Source organism: Perissodus microlepis, chromosome 1, assembly GCF_051167445.1.
Source record: "Perissodus microlepis isolate ML-2025 ecotype Zambia chromosome 1, ASM5116744v1, whole genome shotgun sequence".
Lineage (NCBI taxonomy): Eukaryota > Metazoa > Chordata > Actinopteri > Cichliformes > Cichlidae > Perissodus > Perissodus microlepis.
In genome coordinates, this window is record NC_140461.1 from 28,418,850 (window position 1) to 28,431,380 (window position 12,531).

Sequence of the window (12,531 nt, forward strand, 5' to 3'; positions counted from 1 at the left end):
AGTGTGAGGCATGTCCCGGTTTTATTCGCCAGGAGCTGCTCCGCTTCCTGCCTGCTGTCAGTGCGTGTTTGTGCAGCGGTCGGTGCGATGGCAGAGCCGGGCTTTGCTCACGCTCCACCCCGCAATAAGTGCCCAGTAAAGTTGTCATGCGCGGGGCACTCTGGGGATGTTCTGAAGCTGGTTTGTCTGTGAAATGAGCCAAAGCACCGGCTTCAGTCCGGCTTTTAACGTCATCATTTTCAGAGGAAACATCTGAGCTGATCTGGAGAACAGGTCACGCAGGAGCTGTGAGACCTTTCTGTCTTTTTCCTGCGAATGTTCCTCAAACAGCATCAGAGAATTTATTTATTTCTTTATTTTTATTTTGTATCGAACATAACGAGTCAAATCTGACTCCTCTCTGATTGTTGATTATAGGTTAATGTTTCATCTTCCACAAGTGAACTTTTAGATGAACTTCTGTTTTTTTAGACAGTGTAAATAATGGAGTCCTGATACTGATTAGTGAGAGCAATAAACATGAGAAATAATGCATCAGCATGTCTCTCTCTGTGTGAGTGAAACTGGGACTAAAGGTGCATTGAGTGAGAAAGGCCGTCTTTATGTGACATCACAGTGCTGGATGTAGGAGATGTGTTTTGTTTTTTTTACTTTAATTTAGCCTCCGAAAGGGTGTGGTCCCGAGACAAAGGTGTGGCTGATGTAGGAAAGCAAATCTGACTTTGTATCATTTACTTGATTTCCAAATATTGCTCTAAAACGGCATGGCATTATCTCAGTGACAGTGATCTGGTTATTACAGGACTAAATCAAGTATTCTGTGGATCCCCGTGTGTGTGTGTGTGTGTGTGTGTGTGTGTGTGTGTGTGTGTGTGTGTGTGTGTGTGTGTGTGTGTGTGTGACAGCCTGAGGCGTCACCATCATCATCATGAGCTCACTCCAGATTACACGCAAAGACTCTAAACAGTCACTTCCAGGTCCAAGCGTCTTTCACTGCTTTCTGTCTTTCATTTCCTCCTTTCTGACTCCCCCCCCCCCCCCCTTTCTGCTTCTTTTTTTAATCGCCAAAGCCTGGGATTGATTTGTGTGGCCGGCGTGGAAGCCGAACAGATGGCCGTGTAACTTGATGAGCCCGGGCCTTTAGTCATTCCTGGTGCCCTCCACTGTGCCACTCCGGTTTGTCGGTGAGCTCCAACTTCGGTGGAAATAATACAAGATCTGCGTGATTAGATCGGAGCTTATCATTAATACACACCGAGCCTGATCTGTTAAGACCAGCGGTGATTACCTCCCCGACAACATTATGGGATCCGGGTGGAGGCCCCCTAGAGGGTCCTTGACTGGGTTCAGAAAAGGGTCACGACTGCGGCGTTATATTTTTCATTTATTTTTGGTGTCTTTGTGCAGATATCTCCGATGATGTCACGATGTATCCTTCTTAATTTATATATAATAGCAAATAAATAAATATATAATCACGAGTCTGAGGGCCAAAATGATTTTCCATCTGGGGTCAGCAGGGGCCTAATTGATATTTTTGTTTCTGATCATGTTTGAGCTGCAGAGAGAGAGAGAGGGTGAGACTCAGAGAGAGAGAGAGATACAGAGAGAGAGAGATACAGAGAGAGAGAGCCATTACACACCAGCAGGACAAGACACAGAGAGAGGGGGGGAGGGGGGGGGGGAGGGGGGAGAGGTGCCATGTGTTTCCTGTCTGCACGCCAGTCACCTCCCCTTGCTCCGACAGGATGGAGGTCCCGCGTGCTGCTGCCTGCCCTGAAATGCACTGAAATAAAGGCTCCTCCTCAGCGCTTTCACTGCCAGTGCGCCTTCTTTTCTCCATCCTCTCTCCCTCTCTGGACTCTCTCAATTTTTATCTGTTTATTTTCATTTTATTTATTGTTAATATTGATTTCCCAGCCTGACTTCCCCTACGGTGTGTTGCTTTTACAGGAGAGAAAGGTATGTATCTGTTTTTGTTTTCCTTATCACCAAATTCATCCTAAAATTACAACAACAATTTACAACAGCTAATTTAATTTAATTTCTCGCGATTTGACCGTAACTCGGCTGTATCAGTGGCTTCGTAATACTTCAAAATAGTAACAAAATAAAAGCAGGGGTTTGCGTGCGTTTTGGCACAAGAGACGCAGAAAGTTAAGTACGCGCAGGGGAACGTGAGATAGGCCCGCTTCAACCTAATTTCGAGCAGTCGTCTGCGGCTAATCTGCGCAGAAGCTTTAATTATATATGGGCCTGGTCTTTTATTAACAATGCAAAGACGCACGCTTGGACCTGTGTAATTAGCTCGCGGGAAAGCGGCTTATAGTTGTTCTTTTCCTCTCCGCTAAGCGCATTGACGCAGCTCAGGCTGCATTTTCCTTCTGTCCTTATCCACCTATAAGATTCTTATGTGACCCTTAAGTAGTTCCCCCTTAACGGCTGAGCCGATTTCAGGATAAAGAGTAGCGGTAGAAGTAGATCCATCAACGCGCAGGAGCCTGTAGGAGAGGAGAGGAGGCAGAGAGCACGGAAATCATGCTGAAATAATAAATACGTCTAATTCATTTCACTTAAAAAAGTATTATTATTATTATTATTATTATTATTATTATTATTATTGTCATTCAAACAGTTAAAAGGCCCTCTGCTATTGCTTCATTTTAATTATGACACAATTGTAATAATTACTTTTATATATATAATTTTTGGTCAATGCCGATTATAATAATACGGAAATAATATATATTTAATATTTGCTTTTTAAATGGTTATTATTTAGGCGTTTTAAAGTATTTTTATTCGTTTTCTGTCATGTTTTTTTCTCGCAGACTTGAGTCATGCGAAGATTCAGAACACGGTAAACGTGTAGTGCTTGCGTAAACAAACCCACGGGCCTCCGGTTCACTGTCTTGTGTTCTCTTTGACTCACAGGCTTCCAGGGATGGAGTCGATGCCCGGACAGCTTCGAGACGCGGGACGAGACGCTAGCTCTTCCCCGAGTTTAAAGAAGGACGCGCAGAGCTTTTCCAGCCCCGGCTCTCTCAAACCGAACCAAGTGAGTGAGACATCCCTGTACGGGGTGCCCATCGTGTCTCTTGTCATAGACGGCAAGGAGAGACTGTGTCTGGCGCAGATTTCCAACACCTTGCTGAAAAACTACAGCTACAACGAGATACACAACCGCCGGGTGGCTCTGGGCATCACCTGTGTGCAGTGCACGCCGGTGCAGCTGGAACTCCTGCGCCGGGCCGGGGCTATGCCCATTTCCTCCAGGCGCTGCGGCATGATCACCAAAAGGGAGGCCGAGAGGCTCTGCAAGTCCTTCCTGGGAGCGCACAGCCCGCCAAAGCTACCAGAAAATTTTGCATTTGACGTGTCTCACGAGTGCGCGTGGGGCTGCAGGGGCAGCTTTATACCCGCGAGATACAACAGCTCCAGAGCGAAGTGCATCAAGTGCAGCTTTTGCAACATGTATTTCTCTCCCAATAAATTCATTTTCCACTCCCACCGCACCCCAGAGTCCAAGTATCTGCAGCCAGACGCGGCCAACTTCAATTCGTGGAGACGCCACTTGAAACTGACGGAAAAAAAATCCAATGATGATATTTGCCACGCGTGGGAGGATGTGAAGGCCATGTTCAACGGGGGGAGCAGAAAGAGGACTCTGCCCATGAGCGGCTCGGGGATGTCCTCGCACATGAAATCACAGGCCTCGTCCAGCCTGGTTCAAAGCAGCTCCCCGGAGATCCCCCACAAAACATTGCGCTGCGACGAGGATCAGGGGAGCAACAACCTGAGTCTGGCGAGGGGCGAACGGAGTTACCCGGTCATCCCGGTGCCCAGCAAGAGCTTTGGCATGCTTCAGAAAATCCCCCCACCTCTGTTCCCTCACCACCCCTACGGCTTCCCTAGTTATGGGCTGTGTCAGAAAAAGAGCGACGGGGTGCCTGACGCGAACAAAAACAACATCCCCGGTGTGTTTTGGCCCGGCACAAAGGATCCGATCTACCCGGCCTTCCCCATGTTTTGGCCTGCAGCTGGAGGTCTACCGATGCCGCCCTACCCGGGCTCCCCACCCAAACCTCCTCCGGAGCTGCTAAGCGTCCGGCCGGCCGAACTCGACCTGTCGGACCAGAGCGAGAGGGGCGCAAACACACCAAAAGACATCAACCACCACCCTCACCACCAGCAGGACGGCGGAGAGCGCTGCCCCAGCTCCCAGTCCTCCTCCACCCGGAACGACGAGGACAAGTCCGGGGACGAGACCTCTCAGAGGAAAATCAGCTACATCTCCGCCTTTAGACCCGTCGTCAAAGACGCAGAGACCATTGCCAAACTGTACGGCAACCGGGACTCCTACGGGATACGCCCCGGCTACCTGTCCCCGGATTTTATCAGCGAGAGCTCCAGCTACAGATCGATATCACCGGACAGAGACAGCGTGGTGGACGACGACGACGACCTGGACGTGGACGTGGAGTCCAACCGGGGACAAGGCGAAGAGGAGCCGATCCGGATATCACCGGGAGGAGACCACCGCGACTCCCCTGTACCGGAGCGGGTGTGCTCGGGTGCTGAGGAGAGTCAGGAGCAGGCCGATGCAGCCTCAAGCCCCGGGGCGGTCGCAGCATCACCGGAGGACTCCGCTCACACTGGGTCATCGGATGAGGACAGACAGATGCGTAATGGCTCCCCTCTTCATGAAGTAAGATTAGATTAAATGAAACTTTAATGATCCCCTTGGGGCAAGTTGAATTGTCACAGTTGTAGAAAATAAGATTAGAGAATTAGAGAGTGCATTAACATATTAGCCTCATTCAGACTTTGAGAAAGGAAATTCCAGATGTAGATATGTGTTTATTATTTATTATAGATATTAGTAGTAAGAGTGGTTAGTGGGGAGTGTTTGGACCACCTGCAGTGAAACTGCCTGAGCAAAGTGTCGAGGCCCACGATTTTCTCCCAAATTCAGTTACAGCAACATTTTTTAATAGATACAACATAATAACACACACACACACACTGGGTTTTTTTTCCCGTTTTCAATGTTAATTAAACCACTGTATCCAAATTTCCACAGATCTGCAGAAATATTAATTAAAATCAAAATACTTTAATAACCCCGCTTCTTTCACCATCTTCACATCAAGCCACTCCTTTTATTTTCTTTAAAAAAATAAAAGAGCCTAAATTGCGTGCACCAAATGACCAATAATTGCTGTGCCGCTATTAAAGACGATTGTTCCTTTTACAGGTGTTTGCTCATGAAAAGGACGGCCACGTGCTTCTGAACGAGCCTTCCACGTTTGGGTCCAAACAATCGAGCAGCCCCCGCAGATCCAACGGTAATTACCGATCCGGGTTATTAATGCGAGCGGGAGCGTCTCCTCGTCCTTTACTTGAAAATGTTTGTGGCTTGTTCGCTTCTAGGTGTTCACCACGTGTCTGAAATACAGACCCAGCGCACTGCAACGTCCTACCAGGAGCAGAAGGACAGACAAGGTCGTTAATCATTCTGTTATCTGCTGTTTTAAAAATCGTCTTTACTTTTTAATATCGCCACATCTGACCACTTTGGGCTGGTTCGATGCTTTTATTCAGCAGCTTTTTACAGTGTTACAGTTATTCAGGTTTTTATTGTTAGTTTTTTTTTATTTGTGCGCAGCCGATGGAGCTTTACGCATCGACATCAGCGTGCACGAAAGAGACCTGCAGAACATGGCTAAAGGTAGGAGGCCCTTTTCAAGCCCAGATATGGATTTGAATTGAGAAGGAGGTGATATAAAGTGCCAGTAATTGTTACTCCATTTTTTTTTTTAATTTGAGTACACACAGGGTGTGTTAAAAGCTGTGCTGGCCACTGCATCTAATCAGGACTAAATTTGTGTTATTTTAAATATTAACGAGTTTGCTTAAGCAGTTTGGATTGTATTAAATCTAACAAGACCGCAAACATTTTCAAATATAGTATTTTTTTTATTAAATGAACATTAAATATTGAGTTCCACCTCATTTTAAACAGAGCTAAATACCCCCAGCCTGTTAAAGATGGCGTGCCAGAATCCAAATGTGCATTTCCATTTTTATTTATTTAAATTTTTTTAGGCCTAAAGTGTTTCCATAGTTGTTAACCACTTAATCACAAGATGTAGGAGTTTTGACTTATTATTATAAGAGGAAATCGTTTAGAGGCTATTAATATTTTAACGAACAGAGCCATAACCCCGAGGCACGGCAGCTAATTATTTTACAACGCTTGGAAAAACCCTGGGACTCCATTATTATCGTCTCCACCTCCAGGCAATGCATGGCAATTACTGTGGCAGCGAGAAAGGAAAACAGTGAAAATGGTTGTTATCGAGGCTGTGAACGCACCTGAGAGTGCGGCTCGCATAAATCTTTATGTGCTGAAAATTCAAGAATATATCATTGTAAGTGGAATTTTGTGTGTGTGTGTGTGTGTGTGTGTGCTATTTCTTTAGGAAAAGCTGCTGATTTGTGGTGATTGGTGATGTTTTTTTGTTTTTGTGCAGAGGAATTGCAGAAGCAGCTCGTGGAACAAGTGGAGCTGAGGAAGAAGTTGGAGAGAGAATTCCAGCATTTAAAAGGTGGGAGCATCACGAGCGTGTTTTTGTGAGTGAAAGTGACACAGACAGAGAGAGAGAGACACGCATTTTACATCTCTGTCTGGATTTTTAAAAACAGGCCGTGCTTTACAGCCAAACTATTTGCAGGAGAGGGAGTTTTTATTCTTTTTTCTCCTTTGAATCCTGGATTGTGTCTTTAAATGTATCCCCACAAAGTCAGAGTTTCCATCTGATGTGGCCTTCGGTACTCTTCAGATAATTTTCAGGATCAAATGAAGCGTGAGCTGTCCTACAGAGAGGAAATGGTCCAGCAGCTGCAGATTGTTCGAGGTTTGTCTCTCTCCTTCTCTCTCTCTATATATACACATATATTGTGCGCCTCCATAGACTCTGACTGTAAAGCAGATGTAGATCAATGCTCTTTAAGTTTATGAGGGGGGAAAATGGAGCCACAAAAACGTTTAAATATCATAAAGCATTGTAATCCATCTGGAAAAAAAAACTATGCAGTGAACTAAAAAGGAAAAAAGAAAAAGAAAGGAAAAGTGACACTTGCATATTGAAATATTGGCAATTTGTGTCCAGGCTTTTTCCTGTAAATTTCATACTTTTTTTTTTGTGTCCAGCAGTTCAGTAAATTATTAGATATCAAAAGGTGAAATTGAAACCGCATTGTTTTGTTACCAAAGGTTATTTTCTCCTAAATCATGCTCTGGAAAATTGAATAGACAGACCATTATGTAGTGCTGTATCGGTTACATGCAGTAGACAGCAACTAATGCCGCCCGTTAAAGGATTGGTTTAGTGTTACAGTAGTTTAAATACAGGGTTCAAGTACACAGAGGGGTCACTCTAAATACCACAGGGGCAAACAACATACATTACACTCCTCCACCTCACATCCTCCAACAGCAGTTTACATTTTTACTTATTTTATTTATTTATTTTTTGTATTCATTTCATTTTTTTCGATAGACACTTTGTGCATCGAATTGGACCAAGAGAGAAAGGCTCGTTATGCAATACAACAGAAGCTAAAAGGTAATTTTATCTGGTCCAAGAAGGAATACGTGTAATCTTTGCCTTCAATTCTAAATATGCAAGTGTAACTTTTTATTAAACATCTCCTGTGATCAGTGATCAATAGACAATATTTAAATTACCACCACCAACAACAGCAAAAAGCAATAAGGGGTAGGTTTACAATTTTCAAAACAGTCTCAAGGCAGTGCTCACATGCACACATTAAAACACTGAAAGCACCGCTGTGTTCCTCCTGGTGGCTCTTCAAGTGATTTCAGTGTAAGTGACCAAAAAGCCACAGCAGGCAGCACTCAAATAAAGTGCCCATCTTCCAAACTGGCACTTATTTACAGCTTATTTTCCCTGTTTTTGTTACTGGTCCTCCACCACAGCTCAGCACAGAAACATTGTGTTTTTACAACCTTTCCATCCACCTGATTGTCTGTATACTTAATCTGTGCAAAAAAACCCAAAAAAAAACCCAGCTGCAAATGCATTTTGCATGGATTTGTACGCAATGGAAAATGCTTATTAATAAAGATGAGATGGAAAGAGCATTTGTAAGTCATATGACTTTAACACCCAGTGAAGATAATAAAAATGATGGCCCAATTTGCAAAAAGCAATAAGGAGAATGTGGCCAAATTCAAGCAAACCCCAAAAATGAGTGGAAATGCCCTTTATTTCCTGTCTTCTTTCTATTCCTTTTCACATCGTTGTCCAATGTTTTGAGGTTTTACTGCTGATTTTCTGATTATGTCTCCTTGCTGCTTCCTCTTCTTCTGCAGTGGTTTAATGGCGGCAAACGGGGAGTTAGCTCCACCAACTGTTTCATTTAATTAACAGAAATGTTAATTAATTCTCTTCAAATTTGAACAACATTTGGTGGGAAAGTTCAAATTCGTGGAAACAAAGAGTAAATAGGACTTGGGAGGCGGGAGCGAAGGGATTTTTTTCCCCCTGTCACTTACACTGAAGTCATGTTAGGACACGAGGAACATTTACAACAAGTAGAAAGAAAATAAGGGTTGAATATGTGAGTAGTGTTACTCTTTACAAGATCAGAGGAGGCATAGATCCAACTCACACTTCATTGTGTCATCGGTAGTTTGTGAGGTTGCATTGTCTGCATTTCCGCTGCATGTTCTCACTGATGGACTCGTTCCTCCCCAGAAGCTCACGACGCCCTTCACCATTTCTCCTGCAAGATGCTCACCCCCCGTCAGTGCACCGGAGCCTGCACCTTCAAACCCCCGCTGCTGCCTCCCTAGTGCCTGGCACAACACAGCACCTGACCCCAGCACAGCCCAAAAAAATAAAAAATAAAAAAAAATTAAAAAAAGCAACACATATATACACACACGCACATATGAACACACTGGCCCGCCTCAAGAGCTCTCACCTCCCACCAAGGAGCACCAACCTGCTGTACAGATGCACTGCTGATTTTAGCACCTGACTTGAGCAAACCCATCGAGACTCAGAAGAGAGGGTTTTGACGCCTCCTCAAAATAATAAAAGAAAACGAATAAAACTGAACTCTTGTATTAGAGAGATCAGGGTTTGCTTACACACAGAGTTTATGTTGGGAATCACAGGATTGTAGACGTGAAGCTGCAAAGCTCAAACCAAGGAGTGTCCCTGAGTAAAGCTGTCTGCTCTTTAGCTATTCTGAAAAGAAAGAGAAGAAGAAAAAAACCCAACACTATATACATACAGTATATATATCATGTGACGATGTGCAATGTACATTTGTGATATTAAGTTCAAAATGTATCTCATTGTTTAGATTCTGTTGCTTGTTTGAATATGTTGGATTTTTACATATGTTTGTTATTTATCTGTACTCGATTTAACTTATTGTTTAGATGATTTGTAACACTGTACGTGGTTAAGCACTTTAAATGGGCACAAGTCATGAATTTGACCAAATTCTCTCATCAGAACTACGAGTATGTTTATGGTTTGAATAGAGCACATTATTATTGTTATTACGAGCACTTAACTCAGCAGCCCTTCAGGTTTCACATCAAACAATAAAAGACTTTTCTTTCACCGAGTGTCGCGTCACGCCAGCTCTAGAGTCTTTTTTTGTAATCTCATGTGCATTTTAGACACAAATCCATCACTTTCTCTGTGCCAGGGTTTTCCATGGTGACATTCATCTGTGAGACACAACCAAAAAATCCTTTCTTGTCCACGTGACTGTCTTTTTTATATGGAGAAGACACTGTGGGAAATAGAAACAAATGCCAGTTTCTGACTTGATTTACTCACAATTTACCAGTTTCTGTATGCACTCATGTCCATATGAATAAAATGTGAAGCCACTTTCTGCTCTGTAGCCTTTTACTCCATTGGTTTCTTTCACCGGTGCGAGCCTGACACCTGCTGGCCTCCGCGCAGAATAACTCCTCGTGAGGTGGCTCATATTTCGCCTTATTGTATTTGAGTTCAACATGATCTCTTTCATTAGGCAGCTACATCGGTGCATGACATGTCCAGTCAACTTATAATGTTTGACGTCGAGTCAGGGGAGCAGGCTGATCTAATAGTGAAATCTAATTCTTCTGATGGGAGGACTAATAGATATTGATTACACAGCTCTCGGTCCCTGGATGCTGAGAGAGATACTCACATAATGTCACTGAGACACAATGAATGTTAATTTTCTGTGAACGTAATTGCCCTGCGTGGCAAAGCTCATTCCCTCTGAATACTAACGAGGCCCGCAGAGCTGAGCGCAACTATGGCGGGAACGATTGGCTGCTTTACTGTAGTGTTATCCAGCCGCTGTAATATTAAGCAAAAGCTCATTGAGTCTGATATGAATGGATGGATTATGCGACAGCGGGAACCTGGGCACAAAATAACTACAAATGACACAGCAGCGTGTTTTCTCTTCTCCTCTCTGTTAACGTGTGGCATCTATTTAGCCACGTTTTGCTCCGTCTAGTTATTTTTCATGTCCTCGTGGTCATTTTGTAGCTCTTTGTTGAAGGTTTCTATTTCTTCTGTCTCTTTATTGTTATTTTGTATCATTTTTTAAGGCATTTTACATCTCTTTGCTATGGATTTGTTCCTCTCGGCCATTATGTTGCATCTCTTTTTTGGTCATTTTATGTCTCGTCATGGTCATTTTGTCTCATTGGGTGTTTTTCATCTCCTTGTGGTCTTTTTGTGCTTCTTTATTGTTGGTTTGTATCTCTGTGGAGTCCTTGTGCATCCCTTTGTGGTTGTTTTGTGTCTCTTTGGGGAGTTTTTGCACCTCTTTTCTGCCATCACTCTCTCTCCCTGACCTCTTGACCTCTCTGGGTTGTGCAGGGTAGTCGGATTCATCGGGACATCATCCATGATAACAGGTTGGGAAAATCCTACTAACATATCCTACTATCAAGGATATTTCTAAACTGTAAACTGCACTTGCTGTGATTGTGAAGACCGAGTTGTTGCAGAAATGTTCAATTAGCAGTAACATTTATTGAAGAACTTCATTGTTTCTGATGCGTGTTATATTTGAAAATAAATCACATTCAAATAAAACGGGGAAAAAACACGGAACTTTCACACAGCTTAAATTATAAATCGTAGGCTAATACAGTAAATGATACAATAATATGACAAAGATTGAATCTGAGAGATTATTTCATGGAAAATTAACTAAAATAAAAAGGCAAACCAAAGGCATCCCTCCCGCTCACGCAATGCCAGCTAACAAGCAGGAGCCATGTGTGGCTGTAGTGACTGCTTATATGACTTTTGCATCAAAGTGATGAAGTATATTTATTTGCTGTACATTTAATTAACTGCAATGGTCATCAGTGGAAGATCAACACATGCATAAAGCAGAAAATCTACTGGTATGTGAATGCACTTAAAATGTGAAAGGTGTGCGTGTTACATTATGTAATCAGCATTTCAGTGTTATAGCTACATCGGCCGGACAATTTAATCTGTAACATTTTAACCTTTAGTCTGAAAAGTAAGTAGTAACATTTAATGCAGGAGGGTGAAAAGTATAATATGTATACATTTGTATCCACCTGATTTCTCATAGAGAAGCACGTTGATTTTGGCGAGTGGAGAATGCTGATATGTTTCATACCTGGTGCCGTCATACAGGATGTCACTGTCATGTGCCCACGAGGCTCCACTTTAGATCCATCCAGTCAAAGACTTTAAAAGGAGATTGACGTGTTATCCTCCTGTGGGACGGTTGTCTCGCAGTATTTGCAGTCTGGTCTGCTTATTAATCATTTGCCTGTATAAACATGTGTGGTCAGGGGACACCTGTCCCATCACCGGCTGGAAACAATGCAACAGATGGCAGCAATCCATAGTAATATAATGAAACCTCTGCTTATTCTCTTCTATATGAAACAAGCAGCAGAACTAGTTTGGTCAATAGATTCTTTGTATGTGGAAAAGAGCCATTTGTGATAATGGATTTGGGCTCAAAGCTTAATGTGTTTGATGTAATACTGATTTTTTTTCTTGTTTTGTTCATGATGGAAATACAGAACCATTACAGCGCACACAGGAGGGCCACAGAGGCGGGTTCACTATTTAGATCAGGTTGTTTCAGTTTCAGCTTCATTTCAAATGATAGGGCGCCACCTACTGGCTTTCTCATCAGTGATAAAAGGCTTGGTTGTTTCAGGGTATAAATATTAAAGTTCTTCAGATAAAGTTTAAATTATAATTTCTGCAACCAACCAAAAAGTAGAAAAAATGATTTTAGTTTAAAAATGGTAAATTAAGATTTTTGGAGAAGTGTTTCTAGTATTTGGGGGAGGGTAGGGCTTTTTTTTCTCTTTTTTTTTTAACCAACTAGGCAAAAGGCTTTAAATGAAGGGTGTCAAACACAAGGCCTGGGGGCCATAATTGGCCTGTCAAAGAACCTAATCTGGGCCTCTGG

At 43.0% G+C, this 12,531-nt stretch overlaps 1 protein-coding gene across 4 annotated transcripts; it reads left to right on the top strand.

Annotated features, from left to right (window-relative positions):
• The first annotated feature begins 1,719 nt into the window (after positions 1–1,719).
• Positions 1,720–9,944, top strand: skor1a (SKI family transcriptional corepressor 1a). Of its 4 annotated transcripts, XM_084936540.1 has the most exons (9): positions 1,721–1,962; positions 2,935–4,708; positions 5,258–5,348; positions 5,434–5,505; positions 5,669–5,731; positions 6,537–6,611; positions 6,846–6,920; positions 7,566–7,631; positions 8,787–9,944. In XM_084936540.1, the coding sequence occupies exons 2-9, from the start codon at positions 2,945–2,947 to the stop codon at positions 8,882–8,884; spliced, it is 2,304 nt and encodes a 767-aa protein (XP_084792666.1). In that variant the 5' UTR covers positions 1,721–1,962; positions 2,935–2,944; the 3' UTR covers positions 8,885–9,944. The 4 variants fall into 4 exon arrangements, with proteins under 4 accessions (XP_084792881.1, XP_084792666.1, XP_084792743.1 ...); XM_084936617.1 differs by lacking the exon at positions 7,566–7,631; XM_084936700.1 differs by lacking the exon at positions 7,566–7,631 and having other exon boundaries at positions 8,790–9,944.
• Positions 9,945–12,531: the final 2,587 nt, after the last annotated feature.

Coding starts and splice junctions, on each gene's coding strand:
- skor1a (XM_084936540.1), top strand. CDS start 2,945: ATGGAGTCGATGCCCGGACAGCTTCGAGACGCGGGACGAGACGCTAGC. Junction 5,349..5,433: donor CAGCCCCCGCAGATCCAACG/GTAATTACCGAT, acceptor GTTCGCTTCTAG/GTGTTCACCACGTGTCTGAA. Junction 5,732..6,536: donor CCTGCAGAACATGGCTAAAG/GTAGGAGGCCCT, acceptor GTTTTTGTGCAG/AGGAATTGCAGAAGCAGCTC.